Raw genomic sequence first — 23468 nt, 5'->3', positions numbered from 1 at the left:
GGCTGGGAGGGGGGGAGTCAACCTTGGAACGTTTTTAGAAGGGGCACCTCGCGGCAGGCCCTGGGCGGAGCGGAGGCCGAGGACCCCAATTGAACCTTCTGGCACCAGCGAGGAGACCCATCCAGCCCCCCACCCTTCCTTAAATAACCAGCTGGCCTCAGCTCCGCCAGGAGAACGGCACACATCTGCAGCAGCCTGTTTCCCGCCTGGGTGACAGGGAGCTCGAGGGTTCGGGAAGAAAGCGACAAGCACGTGGAGCGCTCCGGCTGGCACGCCCTCAGAAGGAGGGAGAGAAAGGGGGGAGAGCCGGGGTCGGCCCTGCAAGCGAAGGAGACGAGGAGGGCTTCCCACCTCCCAGGGAAAAAGAGGAACCGATGAGGCGCGAGGCAGCTGAGGCACAGAGGAAGCCACAGAGGGGGGAAGGGCAGCCGCGGGAGCGGTTCCTTGCTCGTCCGAAGGGTGGGGCGGTGCCGCAGCTGCTTGCATGTCCGTGGTAGCGGAGCCTCTCCCGCTAGTCGAGGAGCCCTAGGTAGCTGGGGCAGACGGGGGACCATGGTCCGAAGGTCGGGGGGCACGAGAAGGTATCTAGCACGCCGTGACCCTGGGAGCTCGGCGTTGGCCGCGCCGCCGCCGCCGTTGCTGCTGTTGCTGCTGCTAGCCTGGGCTGCGGCGGGGGCCCGAGGTCAGGGGCCCCTCGAGTTCCCTCACGCCGTTGCCAACCTGGCCGTGAGCGGGGAGCGCTTCCTGGTGGCCAGCGGCAACTGCTGGTACGAAGTGGCGCCTTCGCTGGCGTGGAAGGAGAAGCGCTTCTGCGAGAAGTCGGGCACGTCCTGCGGGGAGTCGGTGGCCTCGGTCAACAAGCTGCTGCTGCCCTTCAGTCGCGACCGCCTGCTCACCTGTTGGACTCAGCCGCAAGGCGTCTGCCGTCTGCAGAACCTCAACGATGTCAGCTTGAACGAGACGTTGGGCGAGGAACTGGTGACCTACGCGTCGGAAAGCGCGGTGGTCGGGTTGATGTATTGCGAGGACGACAAGGACTCACGTTGGTCGCTGGTCGCGGCCACGACCCATAAACTGAACAACTGCCCCGAAAGCCCCCCGGCGAGCCACGCCAACAAGGCGGTCTTCCTCATAAAAGAAGGTGAGGAACGCGTGGCCGAAAACAGGCAAGTGGCCATGAAGAACGTCTACAACCTGCACTTCGAGGATGCCTTTCGCTGGCAGAAGCACTTCTTTTTCCCTTATCATAACAATGACAGCATGCAGGCCAAGATGCTCATCGCTCTGTACGAGCGAAACACCTTCAGGCACAATAGCCAGATCCTGCGATGTGGCGGCAAGACCAAAATTCTTTCCTCGGCGTACCTGGAGCAACGCGGGCTCTGGGCCGGGATTTTCGGCTCAGCTTCAAGTCCCGCCACCCCGACTTCCACGGGCCTTTGCATCTTTGCTCTTGAAAAGCTGCTGGAGAATGCGAATAACTGCACGTTCAGACAGCCCCCCGCTTCCGAGTTCAGTTCGGAAGACGATGCTTCAGACAAATGTGTGAGTACCTTGGGTTATTTGTTGGCCAGATGCTTGGCTGAATCGGTTATATTTAGGGTCGACTTGTTTTATTGTTGCAAGCTATGCATTTATGAGAGGCAGAATCCCCGAAAAAAATATTTTGGCAGACTGCTCCCCACCTCAAAAAAGGCATAGCCTTCCATCCTTAGCAAGCAGATCACAATGGAGGCCAAAACTAAAAGGGAAGTTTAGTGTTTTCTGCAGGATCGTGCCATGGTGGGGTAAATTGTCTTTTCTGTATTTTGCAGTGATGAGACACAGCAGATTCTTTCATAGATTTCCATACTGTTATTGTATTCTTTCCATTGGCTTCAATAAAAAAACCCTAGTAGATCAGTGGTTCCCAACCTTCCTAATACAGTTCCCTTTAATACAGTTCCTCATGTTGTGGTGACTCCCAACCATAAGATTATTTTATGTTTTCCATATTTTTTCAAAAATATGTGTTTTCCAATGGTCTTAGGTGACCCCTGGGAAAGGGTCGTTCGACCCCCAAAGGGGTCCCAACCCACAGGTTGAAAACCCCTGCAGTAGATAAAGAATGCTTATGCAATGAGAAGAAAACTAATGGTAGGCAACCCTGCGGTTTGGAGATGCTTTAAAGGTATCGATGAAGGAGAATGTTTGTAGATCAGGGTTGAATTGAAGGGTCTTTGATGCTCTCTGAGTTTGGTTGTTTTCTTGCAGGTGTTTCATTACCCAAGCTAGGTAACATCACCAGGATTAGCACTAGTACCAAGGTTCCCACATTTAAAGGTACCATTATTCCTTTTATGGCTGTGGAAAGGGGCACAAATAGAGACTAACCAGCAGGAAATGAAATTCCATGGATGAGGTTAGGCAGTTTGGATGATAAAATTCCCTTGGAGAAAAATCTTGGCATTCATGCTTGAAACCAGTAGGTGGTCCAAGCCAAAAGTGAAAGCAATTATTTTACATCCAATCTTTCCACCAATGAATAGCACTTGTCCATATCCAGATTCAATTGGACTAAAAGCTATGAGTTCTAAAATATTGATTGGTTTTACTGGGCATTAGGATTGCTGGGGTCTTGACTGATGTAGCTGACACCGCTATAAGAATCCTCTTCATTGCAGAATGAAATAATAGATTGGGAACTTTCAAATGACCTTTTATATTGCTTCTGTTACTTTTTGGTATATTTGTAAACTCAAAATAATATCTTTTAAAATGGGAACAAGACAAAAATAGTAAACGTTCATTGCCTTAATTTAATCTCTGTGTGATGATAATGGTAGAATTAGGGGAAAATGTTTTTCTCCTTCGATTATGAATCTTATCTTCACATGTTTTTCAAAGGATGGGTGATCTTTTCTGAGCAGCCTGTGACAATTGGCCTAATTTTTAATATTCCCTGAAAGAGATGCTGTAAATTCAGATATTTAGTGTCTGTTCATTTCTTGCAGGCTCTTACTTGGGAGAGAGAAACAAAGATGTGAGGAAAAAGAATGGGAGAGAGAAAGGGGGAAGCAGTAAAGAAGAATATTTTTAACTCAGGTTTGAAATGAGGGGTCTTTGGTGCTCTCTAAACTTGGTTGTTTTCTTGCAGATGTGTCCTTATCCAAACAAGGTAACATCATCAATGCTAGCAGTGATGATGTTACCTAGTTTGGGTAATGAAATGTCTGCAAGAAAACAATCAAACTCAGCACCAAAGACCCTTTAAAAAGGGAAGCATTGGAAAGAGAGAAATATTGTGTGCCCTTAGCCACTTTTGACAGAAGGCTGAATCCATCAAGTTGCCTCATCCTACAGAAAGAAGAAATCCTCCCATCCTTTCCATCCTTAAGAGTAATGCAATCATTCCTCTAATCATGAACATTTTTCGTGCCAACACCAAATAAACAGAATGGGGAAATGAAATGCAATCCCATTATTTTTCTGGATGTTTTGCTGCTTTTTGATGTTATCAAGGATGATACCCATTTAAAACTGTGAGGTGGAATCTTTACTTATGCACCAATTCTTAGAAAGCTGTGCTGGAATATTTAATCATACTGAAAATGCAACACAGTTTAACTGGCTGTTATTGTATTCCTGAGCTACTTAACACTGATCTTAAATTGGTGGCTAAGACTATTTGTAATGCATTATGGTTTGCATGCAAATAATGCACATATCAGTAACCATAATTTGTTTTAATCATACAGTAGTTTGGATAAACTTAAATAACCATATATAATATTGAGTCATAATTTGTTTTAACTATTGTTTGAACAGATTTGAATTAAAATAAAATAGCTGGATTTATAAACATATTTATCTAATAAACAAGAAAATTGCATCATGGATTAGCGTAATGTGTAAATCCACCTTATTTTTCATTCTCTCATGTTATTTTTAAAAGTTACAATAATTCAAAAAAGTCAAAGCATGAGAGAGAAGAAAATAATGTCAAAATGAAGAAAAAAATTGGATAAAAGTCTATTCAAAGCAAAAACTAACATGTCCCATACAGTAATATATCCAGAGCCAACAATTTCTAGCTGCAACTGCTATGGCACAGAATTTCCTAGAAATTTTGTAGTGTCCTAAGTGTTTAACAGGAAGCATACAATTGCCTGTAGGGATCAAGTAATTTGTAAATGGAAGAGAGATTAACTCCATCCTTCAGAGATAACAGAGCATTTCAAAAACACCATCTCAATGTCAGTATCTGAGTGTATGTGTAAGAGCTTCGAATAGGGGATATTATTGAATTTCCTAGTCAATATCTTTGCGAGCAAGTTTTCTAAGCATGTCAGTTTGAGTGGCCTCCTAAGTAAGAGTACAAGTATACAAGGAAAGTATTTGGGGATCCTGAAAGTTGGGATCCACAACCTCATTGTAGCAGAGATCTGAGGTGTTTATTACTCTCTACATCAAGATCAAAGTCACTTTGCTTGACTTTGCTCCAGGCTTTGTCTGAGCCCAATATAGTTAGATATTACGATGAGAAACTACATTGGATAATTTGGAAGTGAGTTGCTTCTTCCATGGGAAATTATTTCTATCAATGCTCTCTGTCCATCAATACTAATTGGACTAGGAACTCATTCTCATAGATTTATTTGAGCCAGTACTTTTAACGGGGAAAGCTTCAGATAAGCCCTGGGAGAGCCACATTCAGGTCCTGTTCCAAATGGGGCTGTGATTGAGCTACAGATGCTACCTTTATATTGCCAGACCAAAATGCTGGAAATCAATCAATGTATTTGCTAAATGCTGGAAATCAATCAATGTATTTGCTAAGCGGCATGGTGGTTCCTGTTATATTTGTACAATCAGCAATAACCAAACTGAGCAGATAAAGGCCTTTGAACACCTATTTTCAATTCTCTATATCCTGGAACTGTCAATCTTCAAATCCTACACTCCATGCACAATAAATCAGACATGGCACTAAGTGCTAACTGCCTGTAGCAATTAATTTTTTCAGAACTAAAGAATTAAGACTTTTGTTACACTTTATGTGTACAGTGCTATGGCTATAAAGATATCCTTGTTCTAGAAGCGGTTCAGTCCAAATTTCTAAGACACTTGGTTGGAATTATTTGCTCTGTTGAAATTCGCTCCTCGTTTTCTTAAAATTAGGTATGAAAAAGTTGAGCTGAACTGATTTTGGCTCTGATGATAGAGTAAAATAACATTTAATATCTTGGATTTGACTCCAAAAGTAGATATTATTCATCTTCTAGTCTACTTTTAACTCACCTTTATGGTGCCTATTTTAATTTTTGGGCTCTGTAGTGCATGCCATATGTCTATTAGATATTTTATCAATTTTATCAGATTTTAATTGTACTTATATTTTGCAGTTTTAATCTGTTTAAAATCTAGAAATATTAATTATATGGGATTTTTAAGGTGTTTAAATAGGTCAGTGGATCTTAGATCCAGATGATAATTTTCCTAAGTAAATATTTGTTGCAGTTTATATTACTGCAATATTTCATTATTCTATATGCATTGTTTGGTACTGCCTTAAAAACATTTTAATAAAAATCCATTTAAAATTAGCTATCAGCTGTTGTAGAATTTAAAAACATTGATTTTTTTTGCAATGTTCCGTGTTTTGCAACATAAAATTCAGGCAATGTCCCATGTTGATCTCACCTGAGTTTAATTTTCAGCAGATATGTGTGTGTGCATTAGTAACACTGTATAATTTAACATTCTATCCAATTGTTTTGGTTGTAACTTCAAGGGATATATTCCATAGTGTGATAATATAGTTTCTGTTTTCTTTTAGAATCTTTACAATCTGTCCATCACGACAGAAACCCAATATTTTTACTGTTGCCTTTGTTATATTTGTGGTTTTTTTTAATTTGTGCTGATAAATAAATAAAGGGAGACTAGTATAGATCTATTTCAAGCTATTTAGCTCTCATCAGCTAGCCATACCCTTACTGGGATTAATGGCTAAGACGTTTGCCTAAGATGCAATACAGCACAGGTTCGAATCCCAGTAAGGGTATGGCTAGCTGATGAGAGCTAAATAGCTTGAAATATATCTATACTAGTCTCCCTTTATTTATTTATCAGCACAAATAAAACACACACACACACACACACACACACATATAGTCTAAATTGTGTGTGTGTGTGTGTGTGTGTGTATGTGTGTGTGTGTGTGTTATATGTTATATTTATGCTGATAAATAAATAAAGGGAGACTAGTATAGATCTATTTCAAGCTATTTAGCTCTCATCAGCTAGCCATACCCTTGCTGGGAATCGAACCTGTGCTCTATTGCCTCTTAGGCAGATGTGTTAACCATTGAGCTACAGGGTTCGACTCCTTATCAGCCAGGCCAGGGTGAAAGGTATATATTTAAAGTCACAACCCCTGGTATGCCCAAATATGGGAGGAAGGTCACACTTCTTCGGCTCGTCACAAGACACCATCCAGACAGAAACCCAATATTTTTTTTACTGTTGCCTTTTTGTTACATTTGTTATATTTATGCTGATAAATTATATATATATATATATATATATATATATATATATATATATATATATATATATATATATATATATATATATATATATATATATTATTTATCAGCATAAATATTATATATATATAATATTGCATTTTATTATTATTCTGTTCCAACTTTTCATCATCTAAAAAGAGCTGAAAGTGCATTTTAGACAATTACAGAGTAGACTAAGCTGGTGCATACTAAAGACATTTTTAACTGTCTTCTATGTATAAGAAAAAAAGGGATGCAGTGGCTCAGTGGCTAAGACGCTGCGCTTGTCGATCAGAAAGGTCGGCATTTTAGCAGTTTGAATCCCTAGTGCCACATAACGGAGTGAGCTCCCATTACTTGTCCCAACTTCTGCCAACCTAGCAATTTGAAAGCATGTTAAAATGCAAGTAGAAAAATAGGGACCACTTTGGTGGGAAGATAACAGCGTTCTCTGCACCTTTGGCATTTAGTCATGCCAGCCACATGACCCCAGAGATTTCTTCAGACAGGACTAGCTCTTCAGCTTGGAAATGGAGATGAGCACTGCCCCCTAGAGTCGGGAACGACTAGCACATTTGTGCGAGGGGAGCCTTTACCTATATATGTAAGAAATGTTAAAATTAGTTCAGATCTTGGAGTTTTTATATGCATAAAGAATAAGCAGATATAATCCTGAGGATGACCCAACCAATATTAAATTTATCAATTTCACTGATTTCAGTTGAAATGATTTGAACATGTTTAAATTTCCATTACAGACTGTCTGTTTAAAGATACTTATTGGCAAACAGCAAAAAATAATGACTAACTAACAGAACATATATTGCAAAAGATCATGTGGTAAGAGTTAAGAGAGGAAGAAGAAATTTGGAATTATAATGGTAGCATACAATTTAGAGGATTTTTTTATTTTAAAGGTTTACTCAAATCTTAAGATTGTGTGTATATGCTTAGTTACATTACCACCTTATGAGAGAATATAGAAAATATATAGTTTGATTCACATTTCAAGTAAAAGTGCAAATGTTTATCATATGGGTCAAAATTATTTGCTGCTGGAGTAATATTATCATTTGTTATCTAAAATAGAAAATTAAAAAGGAGGAGAGGGATTGAATAGATAGAACAGTAAGGCTCTTAGGAATATTTCTTATTTAATTTAGTGATATTTATTCTATTTTTTAAATTATATTTTATCAAACCACTAAATTCAAATAATTCAATTGAAACTTAAAATTGTTTTAAAAAAGCAAAGTACATCACAGCATTGCATTGTAATATAATATGGAAGGAAAACAATAAGCAATAAAAATAATAAGAGTAAAATCAGTAGTAAAATAATAATAATAATAGTGAAATTAGCAGATCATTAAAAGGACTGAGGAAAATAAAATGCATTTCTCTGGCATAGAAAAGACAATAAAAATAACACCAGATGTCTCTCAGTTGGTATAGTATTAGTTAGAGAGCACCAGTAGTCCTCAGGTTAAGACCATTCATCCGCAAACCATTCAAGGTTATGATAGCCCTGCATGAGTGGGACTTATGATGGAGTTCCAGCCATTACAGTGTTCCTGTGGCTGTGTAATCATAATCTGGGAGCTTGGTGCGTGACTTCCAATCAGCCCTAGTCAATGTTTTCCGTTTTTGTGTTGCATCACTATATCTTGAGACTTGTAACTAAATTTTCTGGTATTCATGCTGTTAACCTTACAGGATCATCATTTATTTATTTCAATTTTAATCCTGCATTATTAATTTTATAAGTAAATCAAGGCGGTGAAATACATTTGACATGGGTTAGACTGAGAGCGTGATTGGCTACCTTTTGCTTCCCCATACTTCCAACATTTGTAGTGGTCTCTCTCAGAAGTTTTAGCAATTTATATGGCGGTATAGTATTATATATGAATCATTTTAAAGTAATTTTCCTGATCCTTGCTGATATAGTAACATGGAATTCCTTCAAAATGTAGGCCACCATGTATCTGAGATATTAGTTCTTAAATCTGATTCCTCTGTTTCTTTGAGTGATCACATCCAGCGATTTTTAACAGAATGTTATATGTTTTAAATTCTGAAGATTCTAACCTAAGGTGACATTTATTCCTAATTGTGAAAACACTGCCTAGAAAAAATAATAATGATATTACTTAGGTTTATTTCTTTGTCATCATCCTAAGGAATTACTCTTCTGTGAGAACTGCAGGATAAGGAATCTCCGCAGATTTAAATCTATTTTAATTAGATTTAAACATCCAATCTTCCCAACTTCGTCTACTTGTCCTGGGGGAAGATTGTGTATCTAGATTCCAGACCTGATAATAATACACTTTTTGGGTTCCTAAATAGAAAAGTATTTTTCATAGAGAATGCAGTGCTTCAAAAATGAGCAGCTGTCTTCTGTTCCCAGTCATTTATTCGGCATCATAATTGTATTGGGAAGTGCCAGTATTGACAGGATGATTCTTCCTATGTTCTCTATTTAAATAATAGAATTGGTAATGAACTGTGAAAATGTGGCTTCAGTGGAGAATATAATACATAATGAGAGTGATCTCTTGAGTGGTCTTTTATATTTAGACTGGAACTAAGCATGGCATGGGTATGCACCAGCATGTACCCCCCTTTCCCCACCCTCTTTTTCATCGCATTACCTTCAGCTCATCCCCAATCCATATCTGAGGCAGATTAAGGCTGACCTTAGGTGCTCTAGTATTAAAGTTGTTTCCCCCTTTAAGTGGGTAAGAAGCCATGGCAATTGTCATGGCTTAAACAGAGATATTCATTGCAAGATATGCCAGATGCTCCAAAAACCTAAAGGATCATATTAAAGTTGTGTTTCTTTTTCTATGGCTTATTTCTATGCCACTTGATAGTTACATGAGCCATTGTGATGCAGTGGTTAGATTACAGTATTGCAGGCTGCTTCTGATACCTACCAGCTGCCTGCAATTTGAGAGTTCAAATCTCACCAGGCTCAAGGTTGACTCAGCCTTCCATCCTTCTGAGGTGGGTAAAATGAGGAGCCAACTTGTTGGAGGCAATATGCTATTGCTACATCACAAACAATGCTGAAAGGCGTGACCTAACAATTGCGCGATAGACATATGCACGCTGACAAAATAGCACCAATTAAAACGCGATGTCAAAATCGTGACGACAAATTCGCGACGATAAAATCATGATGACAAAAGCGCAATGACAAGCACAATAAAATCGAAAAAATTACTGTTGCTGTTTGTGACTTAATAATATCCATGCCTTCAGTATAATTAAAACGTATTATTCAACTGGTGTGTGCTGACTGCATTATAACGTATGTTATAACGTACATATACGCGTCCCACTATGTTAAAGGCCCAGCACACTCACTGGGCTGTCTATAGTTTGTTGATGATGTGATTTTGTGATCACGCATTTGTCGTCACGCTATTATTGAAAATCAATTAGCGATTTTGACGGCACTCATTTGTCCGTCGCGGTTTTGTCGGCACGCTTATGTCTATGAACTGCTGAAAGGACAGCTTAAGAACAACTAGTAAACCAAACTGTGTTGCTTGTAGAGAGAAAACCATTTTACCAAATGGCAATAGATAATAGGCAATATACAGATAATCTAGTTCAGCTTTTTCCTGTTGGTATTTAATATTAACTGAAAATTGTGGAAACTGAAATGTAGTATAGCTGGTTGAAACTGAAATGTAGTATAGCTGGTTGAAGGAGATTGGAGTAATTCAGTGGTCTCCAACTTTGGCAACTTTAAGACTTGTGGACTTCAACTCCCAGAGTTTCTCAGCCAGCTTTGCTGGCTGAGGAACTCTGGGAGTTGAAGTCCACAAGTCTTAAAGTTGCCAAGGTTGGAGACCACTGGAGTAATTGATCATCGCCTTGGCTTACAGCAATGTGAAAGTCACCTGACAAATTTTAACAGGGCTGTTAAATATGAACGCTTTTTATTAATTCCATTACAAATATACTAACACGATAAATTTGTCATAAATAATTATTCAGAACCACAAATAGAAATTTAAGGAATACATGGGGAAGTGATATTAATAAAAGATAATAGAGGAGCTTTGTCTTTCTAAAGTAGGTTTTCCATTGTGATTCCCTGAGCCCCGGAAACAAAGTGCCACATAAAACGAAATTATAAAAGGCATTTCAAAAAAGGAAGTGAAAGATTTTGTACAGGATTTCCTGTTTTTCTTACTTTCTTGTAGCACTGTGAAATATTAAAGAAAAAGCAACATTCAAACACTGAAGGCATCATATGAATATTAGATTTAGTTGCATCATTAGAAAAAGGACATTTTAAAAAGGTGACCCATACATAAATGTATACCACTGAATGGTTTCCATTTACCTATAATTCTTTATGTAACATACTATATACATTGTTGGATTATCTGTGTTTATTTATTTTCTCTACTTAATGTATTATGAGAAAGAGCAGTGGGAGTCTAACACATTATGAGTACTTTCACCATCTAAAAATGCCACACATTTTTTGGTATTAATGATACATTAAATGATATCCAACCACATAACTACATTACGTGTAATTGGAAGAAAAATTCATCTGGTTCACTTCCAAGCCGGGAGAAAGATGCTGAAAACATGGTGGCTGATTGGAAAGATGGTTGAAGTTTGGTCTGCTGATGCAATGAAGGGACGTGTTGGACGATTTTTATTGAGGCTGAGGGCTAACACTACCTGTGTTCAGACCTTGCTGCAGGGAATTTGCTGCAGGGAATAAAGCTATCTGTCTCTTTATCTCTTAAGTGCTGATATCTGCTGAGGGCTATTAAGAAAGTTGGTGGCTATTAAGAATGAGTCTGATTCCTGCCTCTAAAAAAACATGCTTCTCCATTTCTCATCCAGGGAAATATAATATTCTACCTTTTTAATATTTCTCAAAATATTTCATTCTTCTAAGACAGGTGTGAGTGCTAACTACCATGAACACCTCTGAATACAAAATCCACCTCTGAATACAAAATCCATAATGGGTAGTATAACCTTGTTCTACTTAGCGTCCTCCAGATATTTTGGGGTTCCAGTGCCCAGAATGCCCCACTTCACTATTACACATCACACAATATATTCTTTCAGAACAGAATAAATTATTGACAGCAAGGAATTCACACATATTTACATTTCTGTGAACCAGATCTTCACACTTTCTGTTTTTTATGTTTCAGTCTGTATTCTATTAGATTTAATACTCATCCCTCTTCCTATTTTCCCCACAACAATGAACCTGTGGGCTGAGAGAGAGAGTGACTGGCCCACACTCACACAATTGACTTTCATGGCTAAGGAAGGACTTGAACTCAGGATCCCCTGCTTTCTTGCCTGGGGCCTTAACCACTAGACCAAACTGGGTCTGTATGTGGTCTACTTCTTCCTGTATTTTTTGGATTCAGGTAGCTAGCAACAAACTAGCTAGGCTTCATTAATTAAGAAAAGATGCTTCTAAGGACATGCTTGCTGCAGTGTTTCAGATTTTTCTCTGATCTAATTATGATGATTTTTAAAAAAAAAGTATATTAAATATATATTATATTAATCCGGATGAAAAATGTAATAATATTGTGTTAAGTCTACTTGAGATAAAATACCACCTAAAATCTATAATGTGGCAACTAATTTTCCTATAGATAATGATAGCTACTGAATATTTCTTCTTTCAGTTATGATTTAATACAGGGGTGAAAGCCAGCAGGTTCTGACAGGTTCTGGAGAACTGGTAGCAGAAATTTTGAGTAGTTCGGAGAACCAGCAAATGTCACCTCTGGCTGGCCCCAGAGTGGGCTGAGAATGGATATTTTGCAGTATCCTTCCCCTGCCACGCCCACCAAGCCACGCTCACAGAACCAGTAGTTAAAAAAAATGAATTTCATCACTGATTTAATGACATATTCTAAAGTTTTGTTTCTTTGTTCATTCTGTTTCAGATAAATGTTACGTGGCCAATCAAGAACTCAACTTCTCTGAGTCATTTTAATTTGGTTTCAGTTTATGCCACTGTGGTTCTAAACAAGGCTGTTTTATTTTTAGGGACAGGAAATGGGCAGCTATTGAAGGTAGGTTATGCCATGAATCATTATGTCCATACATTAGGTTTATGTAAAATTGCAGAAAACTGTGTTCATATTTGGATCTATTTTTCTTCAATATGTTTTTAATTCAAAAAAATTAATAGCATTAATATAAATAATCAGTATACTTAGTTTTTTAAGAACTCACAAATAATCTGCACATGCCATTTACCTTTTTTGGGTGTGTTGGAGTAAAACAGGTTGGTGCATGCGTTTTCATGTTTGCACTATTTGCATATTTAGAGCTTCCACTTTCTATAAATCAAATAGAAAAGATTTTGCATTTGGAAAAAAAACTGCTTTTAAAAAATAGATTTTTTTGCTACAGTACATTTGATTTAATAATATATTTATTTGATTTAACCATGGTATTTTGAACAAGATATAGAACTTACATGTGCTACAGTTTATAAACCACAGATTAAAACTGACTAGGCTGGGCTCATACAGTAAGCCACTATAACTGAAGTTACATAATGATTTTGCACAATATTGGAAGATAGCATAGTATGTTTTTACTATAGCAACAACTATTCACACTCTTTTCAGTCTTAATATCTATCTATCTATCTATCTATCATCTATCATCTTTTTATTAAATAATTTTAGCAAGGTAAAAACCAGCCTTAATCTTTTCTCACAACAGTTGTTTAACACCACATGGGAAAAGAAGTTGTGATGATAAATAGGTGGCAAAAGAGTACAAGACAACTCTATTCTAAACTGTTTGCAAGTTTATGTTCATTAAATATATCATGTTTTTATAGATTGTTCTTGATGACGAACTGAAGCCAAATTGTCCAGAAATTTTATATGAAATTAAGGAAGAAACACCCATTTTCCATAGGCTTGAACTTGACCCTACAGATCAGAATTACATCTATCTACCATCTAATAATATGGTTGGTTGAATTCTAAATTATATTCTAGAATTCCATGTATGTGCTGTTTCCAAAGTTGTATATAAAACTTCATGTAGCCAAGTATTGAAGGCCAGCAAAGCTATTGCAAATATTCCAATTGTTTTCTAGTGAAATTTTATGATAAAAAGATGCTGGAATGTCCATGGAAAAAGTTTAGAGGGTTATGAAAAGTTACCACACACTGGATCTTGGGGGTGGGGGGGACTTTGGAAAATTCTTACATCATCAGGCCTAAGAATCACCTCATCCTGAGGTAAGGGAAGAAGGAAGGGGAAAGAGAGGAGGAAGTAAGTAGAGAAGGGATGGAGGGAGAAAAGAAAGGGAAAATAAGGTGGTGTTACAACAGGCGGAAGGGATAGTAAATAAAGCAACCCAAACTATATATTATAACCTATTAAATGGAATAACAAATGTATAAGAATGGCAAATGTAGAAGAATAACAATTATGTGAATGTATACTTACAATGGTATGTAAGAGAATAAAAAATAAAAAAAGTGGGGGAGGGAGAATCACCTCATCCTAGTAATTTAATATTGGAAATATTCCCCCCTTGTCATATTCTTCAGTATTCACATTCTTCCACTTTATTCCCCATTTCACTGCCTTCTATTTATCTTATTCCACATTGTGATTGGTCTAGGACATCAATATTATCAGTCTTTCTTTTTGTAAGGTGACGGCATTATTCCAACTCTTCATTGATATAGAGTAAATGCTGTACACTAGAAGGCTCAATAATGATTTAATAGGATTAATAGAGTCCATCTGAGCTTAACAGAAATTGTTATGAGTAACCAGTTACAATTCTTCCACATTAAAACCTAAAATAGTTGATATATGAAAAATGTATGGTTTTTTAAGTATATGAAATACTCAAGAGCAATAATTAATCCAATCTTCCTAGAAATGGAAAAATGGTCTTGGAGGTTGGCCAGAATGAATTTTAGCAGTAGTTTCCTGTGAATATAGCTAGATATCTAAAATAATTAAATACATCATTAAAACATTAATATAACAGCTCAGTAGATTTCTATTTCAGTTTACAAATAAAATATAGAGCAATGAAAATGGCTTATAAGATTTAAAACAATAATTACAAGTTGTATTCATGTGTGTGTGTTTGTGTGTGTGTTTGAGGATATACTGTACATCAGTGACAGCCTCACCACTGTCATCATAAAAAGAAAAAAAAATGTAAAAGGAAAAAGGCTGAGGTAGTTGCTGCCAGAGTCACAGTGGATGACTCTGCTTAGTGCTTAACTGTTTAAAAAAGCCTCTAAAAAAGTGCCCTCTACAGGAGAAGGCGGGAGAACCACGTGCCTCATTTAGTCTATCTTTATGATCACTTGAGCAGAGTTAAGCAAGGGTTAAAAGCCAAAAATTCCTTATGTAGATGAGGCACTTGGTTCTCTTGCCTCCTCCTGTAGAGGGCGTTTTTTAGAGGCTTTTTTAAACAGTTAAGCAGAGCCATCCATTGGGGACTCTGGCAGCAGCTAACCCAGCCTGACCTCAGCAGCTCTTGCCTTTTTCCTTTTACATTTTTACATTTTCATCATGGCAGACAAGAGCAGAGTTGAAATCCTCTGTGAAACAGCTGGAAAAGGTATGTGGGTCGGAGGGAGGGGGAGGAATTCAAAATTAATGTAATTTGTAAGTAATTGTATTATTGTAAGTAATTTGTGTGTGTTTGTGTTTTACCGCCTCTGCTGGTGTGTGGGCTGGCACTTTTTTTATGTCGGACATAGCGCCGGGGCATCCAAAAGCCCTGCTGCTATGTCCAAAAGCCCTGCCGCTATGTCCGACATAAAAAAAAGTGCCAGCCGGCGCGCCAGCAGAGACAGTAAAACACACACACACACACACACACACAAATTACTTACAATAATACAATTACTTACAAATTACATTAATTTTGAAAATGGGCAAAAGCCGCCCTGCCGCCCTGGCACTACAGGCAAAAGCCACCCTGCCTCTGTGTCCAACATAGAGGCATCCCGCCTCTATGTCGAACATAGCACTGGGGCAGCAGGGCGGCTTTTACCCGCTTTCAAGAAAGCTTTCTTGAAAGCGGACAAAACCCATCCTGCCGCTATGTCCGACATAGATGCGTCCTGTCTCTATGTCGGACATAGCACCAGGGTGGCAGGGTGGCTTTTGCCCGCTTTCAAGAAAGCTTTCTTGAAAGCAGGCAGAAGCCATCCTGCCGCTATGTCCGACATAGAGGCGTCTCATCTCTATGTTGGACATAGCGCTGGGGTGGCAGGGCGGCTTTTGCCCGCTTGTCTCACCAGCCATAAACCTCACCGCACGTCACTGCTGTACATGTGTCTGTGTTTTAACAAGTCAAAGACAAAATAAATATTGAATGGTAATTAAAGAAAATAAAAATAGTAAATAGTAAGAAAAGAAAATAGAAAAAAAGAAAAGAAAAATATAAAGAAACAGTTTCCGATCTTCATAATAGTGATTATGAATGCATTTATATTTTATTCTCTATTTCTAATACTACATCAAAATTTTCTTGTTTCCATAGTTTAGTCTGTTAATCTATAGATCATTTTTTTCTTTCTACATCAAAAAGTTCGTAAGGAGTTTCCAGCTACTAATAAATGTAGATGTTGATCAAGCCGGTCAATTTTGTCATTTCTACTACTACATTTCTACTACCACTTCTGTCTTCTTCACCAAGCATTCCTCCATTGTGTTTGTTTTAGAATCTTTCCATTTTTGTGCATATGCTAGCCTCACAGCAGGGAACATCTTTAAAAATAATACCCCATAACTCTTTTTGGATTGTCCATTAATCCCAGCAGGAAAAATTCTCTTTTCAGTTGAATGTTAATCTTTAAACTTCTTTGTATTGTTATGTCTATTGGAACTTAAAATTTTCTTACAAGTCCACCAAGCATGATAACATGACCTTTCTTGTCCACATAAATTTTGGTTGTAGATAGTCCTTGATTTATGACCATTTGTTCAATTACGTTAAAGTTACAAGGGTATTGAAAGAAGAGAGCTTTGATAGTGCTTGAAGTTACACCTGTTGCAATACCCAGTTATTTCCAACTGTTCCCTTAATTTTTCCATTTTCAAATTTTTTGTTAGCATCTTCATGTTTTGCTAATTTTAAAATTAGCTATTATCCCCAAACTGTTTATATTTATTAATATTTCTATTAAGGATCTTCTAAAATTATCACTACATCATTAGAAAACATGTAATTTATATGTTTTTCTTTTAATCCTAGAATTTGTTCCAGAATCAACCCATAATCAATATAAACTAACAGCCACAGACTTGTTATTTGTCAGCCAGCTTTTGCCAGCCAGGATAAGCTCAAATCAAGTTCACAAATGGTTATTTGTAAAAGATTGATAAAGTGAGAAATTGGTATCAACATACCCAAAACACACACCTTATTCTAGTTTCTAATGAAGCATATTTGTTTGAATACTTCCCTATATTTTTAAGAGTTATAACTTTATTTTAAAATAGTTATTATTTTTTATGTATCTTGAACTCATAAAAATATTATTTGATTTGCTTGGAATGGCTAATAAGGAATTTGTAAAATATACTTTTTGATTTTTTTAGATCAGGAGAATACAGGTTGCAAATTGCAACAAATATATTTCCTGTAGAGATTGTTTATCTGCAATGGACCCACACTGTGGATGGTGCCACACAAAGAAAAGGTATTTATCCTTGTATTAATATTGTAATACAACATAATTAATATTTCATGGAGAGTCTCAATGTCTGTTCAAAATTATGTACATTTTAAAAGAAAGAATAAGAAAAGGAAGAAAGGAAGGAAAGATAGATTATTTTATTTCTGTGGTTCATAGGGTTTTTACTAAGACAAAGATTCTCAGAATTTGCAATTATGTCACCCCTAAAAATTATAAATGAATTTGTGCTAAAATGCATTTCAGTATTTATTGCCACGTTGATTTTCTTTTTAGATGGACCAAACTATTGACAACATTCTTTGGAACCTCTTTTCAGGGAGGTGGGGGGGAAGAACCTCTTTGCTCCAAAGAGCATTGGATTCCATAACAGTGTTCAAACAAAGCAAGATCTTTCCTTAAGATCTTTTTAAGTGCCCGAATGAGAGAAATCAAAATTTTCATTTAAGGTTCATTTAATTTTTCCAAAGCAAAATTAACAATGCTGTTCACATAAAACTCCCAGAAATAGCTTGCATGCCAGCTTTAAAAAGAAAATGAAGCTATTTCCCCAGAATGTGGGGATTACAAATCCACAATTTCCCTGCTAGCAATTGTGAGTTCTAGGAGTTATAGTTGCACTGTTGAAAATTATATAAAGATCAATGGATTTTAATACAATCTACTTGAATCTCTTTATGTTTTTTATTCTAGGCTCCCAAAATTTCAAATTTAGGCTTTTTCAAATATTAACTTCAAGCCATTATTACACTGAGCCCTGGTTTTAACTGTTTTGTAAAATGATTTTTAGAATCATAAAAATCTAAACAATACATATATGCAACAATAAGCAAATGCATCAGAGCATGATAATCTGATAAGGCCAATCTGTTTCTCAGGAATGCTTGCATTGCTTGCAGAAACATTACAGCAACTTTTTTTTTACAAGAATAGCTGAGTAGAAATAGGGTAGAAACCTCAAACCATATTTGATGTAAAACACATCCTTTTAGCCTGTTATGAGCTAAGGAAAATTATAAGCCTGTCATGTTATATACCTGTTATGAGCTGAGGAAAAAAATTAAAAATGGCTAGTGAAAAACAGTATGAATTGCTATATAGAGTTAAAACATGTTTTAGTATTTCTATAACAAATATACTTATATTTTCTTCAGCTGCACTTTAAAAGGAGAATGTTCATTTTCTAGTAACTCACCTAACTGGGTAAATATTTCATACGGCAAAGATAAGTGCCTGAAAATCCACATTTCTGATAATCTTCACTTCAAAAATAATAAGGTATGTAATTCACAATTCGCTAGTCATAGATTAAAGTCAGTAATAGTAATAAAATGGTTAGCAATGGTGATTTTGAGACTATGATGATATTGCATTATTGCAGTGTTCCGGCCAATGGAACATTCTATTGCCCATTTTCTTAGTTTTAACAATGAAACCTGTTGCTGGGTTAGGGTTGTGCAATTGTAAGATCATTGGCCTTTAGTAATTTTTATCATTTCCTTTCCAAGTGTAGTAGCTCTCATTATAACAATAAAATTAGATAATGGATCATATCTAGATATAGTCATGATTATAATACTTTGTATTTGGATTCAGTCCAGTAAAATAAACAAAATAAATAAAAGTGGAAATAGTGGAAATACAAAATTGTATATTCAACTAATATTTTTGCTGCTGTTGGAGCACAGTACATCCTTGCTCTTTAGAAAGTAACTCATGCCACAGATATTTCCTACCAGTTCTATTTATCATACCAATGTTATTTATATTTTATGACTTTCAAATTTCTAAATATTCACCTTATTAAAAGCTGTACATAATAGATAAACCAGTCTGGCTAATTTAGGGCCCTCCAGATCTATGATGATCATAGGGATATACTTTAATTTTCAAGTAATTTTTGCTACATTTTAAACAAAAGAAGCCATGCATCTCTACGTATACTGTATAATGCTATATCATTATTAAGACTGGGAACAGAAGGAAGGAAACCCAGATAGATCCTCTTTCGTAGTTGATTATTTGGATTTAATCATTGAAGTTGCACAGATTTCAGCAGATTTCAACTTCCTAACTCACTGTCAGGATAAAATTGGCAATTCTATAACTGGTACTGAATACATGTATTGTTTTCAATGTTTTTATTCTTTTAGATTCCTGTGACAGTAGATGTAAATTCTTTTGGTCTTTCTGAATCACGTTCCCGTTGCAGGATGTTAAATGCAAGGACCAATGAAATTCTTTGTGATGTGAATCAACACCATCTCAATTGTTCCTGTGATATAAATTTTAAAGATCTATCAGACAAAGGTGGGCTTCTTTATATTTCAGCTTTGAAAATTGATATTTCTATATCTTGCAATATCTTCTCTGTAGTTATACATAAACATTCAAAGCCAAACTTTTACAGATTGAACTCAGTGCAAAGGGAGGTTATATTACAATATTGGCTAATATTTGCATTGCATGTTCATGATAACATAACCCTCTTTAGATTCAGTTGTATTATAAAACATTACTTAATGTACCAATGAATTCAGTTAGGTTATTGAAAATGTTTCTCTGGTTGACGTGTGAAAAACTTATGTGAAAAAACCACTCCACACTCCAGCCTTAAATCGTGGAAGTGAAACCAGCTTTAAAAAGCCCTTTCCAGATTCCACTTTCTTCTTCTTTGACCATAGTGATGGCCTTATATGGTTGTACTATGTTTACTGTATGATGGATTCCACTACTTCTTTACCCCTCCTATGCCTGTCAGGAAAGAAATCACCAATGACACAGGACGGGCTTCAAGGACACGTGGTTTCCCGTACAACAGTTCTTTTGTATAAGCATCCTCATAGCTGACAAGGAAGGGAAGGAAGGGAAGACAGGAAGAAATGAAGGAAGGAGCACAATTTACCATTTTGCCTTGGACTAGAAGGCAAAAATGTAACATCTTGTCAATTTTATCTAATTTGAAAAAGAGAGAAAGAAAAAAAAAGATCCTCCATTTCATTGTTCCAATGTTCTATCACGTAACTTTTTTTAAAAAAGCTAGCCTTTCATTTCTCTACAAATGAACATATAAAATATTTCAGACAGCCTTAAAGCAATAGAGTATAGAGTTTAGAGTATAGAAGTTTATTTGTATGCCGCCCTTTTCCCTGGGGGGACTCAGGGCGGCTCACAACCCAAAAGGGAGGGGGAGACAAACTTTTAACATAAAGACAATACATAATTAAAAACACAACATTCATACCATTCGGGCGGGTTACAGTCTTAGCCCCAGGCCTGACGGGATAGCCAGATTCTGAGGGCTGTGCGGAAGGTCTGGAGGGTGGTGAGGGTACGAATCTCCATGGGGAGATCGTTCCATAGGGTCGGAGCTACCACCGAGAAGGCTCTCCTCCGCGTAGTTGCCAGTCGGCATTGACCGGCAGATGGAACTCGGAGGAGGCCTAATCGATGAGCTCTAATAGGTCGCGTGGAGGTAATAGGATGGGAGGGGGCATTTCTGCAACAGGGAATCACAACTGAAATAGAGGGAACTACCTGCAATGAAATGAAGTGCGGAAGACAACATAGACAGCATTGCTAGTATGAATGTAATTTAACCCCCACCCCTCCCCCCAAAAAACAGTGGGATGTTGCCTTTCTGGATGGCTAGAGGTAAGTAGATGTCAACATGGAATGGGGTAACTCATCCTGGCCAATGTGCTATGTCCAACTCACCATGAGACAACTCATTGCAGCCAATTCACCATGGGACAACTTACCTCAGGACAATTCAACAATTTTATTTAATTATTTAAATAATTTAAAAATTATTTTAATTTTTGTCATTCACATTTCATTTTGTCCTTCCTTTTGCATCATTTCTTTAATGATTCTATTTCGCCATTTTTTTGATATTATGTAATTTTTGTCTGATGGCAAATTGCCCCCATGGCAAGTTGGCCATGGCAAATTGTCATGTGGTGAGTTGGTTGCGGCAAGTTGTCCTAGACCAAGTTTTTCTGTCCTTAAGAGTGACCAGTGGCTCATATTCACATGGGGGGGGGGGAGCTGATTCTTCAAATCAATCCTAGATTGCACAACATAGATGATTAAATAAATTGATTCATAATCCTGGTTGGCAACTATAATCTTTTTGAGATAGTTCCAGATCTACATTCTGACCCTTGCCATTATGCCACAATATACGGACCTTTCCACCCAGGTTAACCTTTTTAAAAGAATAATGGTTAAACTTTCATGCGTTATCCACTAGTTTACTTCTTGAAGCCAGTATCAACCATATACCTTTATTTAAAAAATACAGTCCATTAGAATCTAAATTATATGTCAGCTAATACAAACATGATTCAGATTACAAACATGTGTTTCTGGCAGAGGTTCATTTCTTTAAGTGTTTCCTGAAAGATAGAAAATCAATATTTGAACCACTTTATGACATTGGGTCTTCCTTCACTTGCATCTAACCGCACTATAACTTGTATCTAACCACCCCTGGCAACATTATTATTGTCTGATACGGACCTAATCCCTTGATATCATCTGAGGCAGCTTTCAAATATCTTTAACTCTTCTGGTTTTAAAGTAGGTTTTTCTTCTTACCACAACATATTTGTTGCAATAGATATAAACTGACAAGCTTCGCCAATCATTCTGTCGGGTATATTAAAGTGATCCCAAGAGAAAGGTTTGACTTAACTTCTCTTAACACTATAGAAATGTTAAGATATTTTAGGCTGATGTGGGCTCTGCCACTCTCCTCTGGTTCCAGGGCCATTCTGATTTGGGCAGCAAGACTGAAAGAGTTCAGATCTTTCAATCCAATCTTTATCCTTCTATTACTTGCAGATCTCTGATCTGATTCACATTTTAAATTAGTGATTTAAACCAGCAGTCTACACACTATAGAGCAGGCATGTCAAACTCGCAATGATACATCGTCACATGATGTATCACAACTTTTTTCCCCTTCGCTAAATTGGGTGGGGGCAGGAACAACACGTGATGCATCCAGATCACGGACCATGAGTTTGACAACCCTGCCATAGAAGGAGGGAGACTCATCTGCAATATGAAGTCTCCCTAAAAAGCCTGTCTCCTCTTAACAGGATACCTTTAAATATAGCATTTAGGGAAATTACATACAGCATGGTGCTATAGTTTAGTGAGATTGAATCTCCCATTGCACTGTATCCCATATCAGTATTATCAAAGATACTTTTAGACATGTGTAGTGTAGGTATCTGTGTTTTTAAAAAAGCTGACTTACAGCTGGGTAGGTTGGAAGAGGTTAGTTGTGCAGCAGGAAGGAAATTCTCAGTCTGAGGAAAGTGGAGGGGGTGATGCAGCTCAAATAAATGACAGGTGCAGCAGGAGACTGAGTGTTGAAACTCATCACTTTATCCTTATCCAATGTTAAGCAATGGATGCTTTTGAGTCAGCTGTTGGCATTTTGTGGGAAAGGAGGGAGATAATTCTGGGGAAATACACCAATCCCTTTCTTTAATATGCTCTTTATAGTAATAACACATTTTCCAGCATCAGATTTACAGCAAGTTCAACAAAGCCACATTTTTTTTTACACTGGCATACACTCAGCTGTACTTCTAATTTCTCCTTAAGTGTTGAATAACATTTCCAAAAAACAAAGTTGGCAATCTACAAGCGAATCAACTTTCTCATATGATGTGGAAAATCTGCAGTCCATTTGAATGGCCATTTTATTGTTGGGCGGTTTTGTATTATTCATTGCTATAATTATAGTTTTACTTATGCATTATTTATAAGAGCTTTCTAGCAGAAGAAAATAATACATATTTCTTTATGAAACATATCCAACATGCAGCCATGGTATAGTAGTATTTTTCAATCCCTTGCTTTCCTGTCTGCATTTTTATTGAAGCAAAATGGACATATGTATTTTATAACTGCCTTCTAAGATCAGTGCAATTATAAGTATATTCATATACATTAATAAATAATGTCAGCTATAATACTTTCTGGAATTGCAGTGCAATAGCTTGTGTGTGTGTGTACATACACACACAATTTTTCTGTTTTTACATCCTTTAGAGCAAAAATAAAGGTTTGTAGGTGGATTCAAGAATTCCAAATTGCTAAAAGTTTCAAAGTTTCGAAATTAGGGAGCATAAATCTATTAGTTTTTAAAATGTATGGGCAAAAACAAATTGCCTAATTT

The 23468-nt window shown here is 37.1% G+C and overlaps 1 protein-coding gene across 1 annotated transcript in view; it reads left to right on the top strand.

Annotated features, from left to right (window-relative positions):
• The first annotated feature begins 511 nt into the window (after nucleotides 1-511).
• Nucleotides 512-23468, top strand: part of PLXNC1 (plexin C1) — a 69045-nt gene continuing 46088 nt past the window's right edge. Inside the window, exons 1-6 of the mRNA XM_087723350.1 lie at nucleotides 512-1545; nucleotides 12512-12640; nucleotides 13423-13557; nucleotides 17175-17275; nucleotides 18424-18547; nucleotides 19423-19579. Of these exons, the coding sequence (XP_087579476.1) occupies nucleotides 553-1545; nucleotides 12512-12640; nucleotides 13423-13557; nucleotides 17175-17275; nucleotides 18424-18547; nucleotides 19423-19579 (1639 nt within the window). The 5' untranslated portion in view covers nucleotides 512-552. The remainder of the gene's footprint in view (nucleotides 1546-12511; nucleotides 12641-13422; nucleotides 13558-17174; nucleotides 17276-18423; nucleotides 18548-19422; nucleotides 19580-23468) is intronic.

This window comes from Thamnophis sirtalis, unplaced genomic scaffold (assembly GCF_051295495.1).
Source record: "Thamnophis sirtalis isolate CommonGarterSnake01/CBP01778 unplaced genomic scaffold, rThaSir2_p1.2 scaffold_9, whole genome shotgun sequence".
In the NCBI taxonomy this organism is placed as follows: Eukaryota; Metazoa; Chordata; class Lepidosauria; order Squamata; family Natricidae; genus Thamnophis; species Thamnophis sirtalis.
The sequence above is the reverse complement of the archived record's forward strand: the minus strand, read 5'-3'. Positions and strand labels throughout refer to the sequence as shown.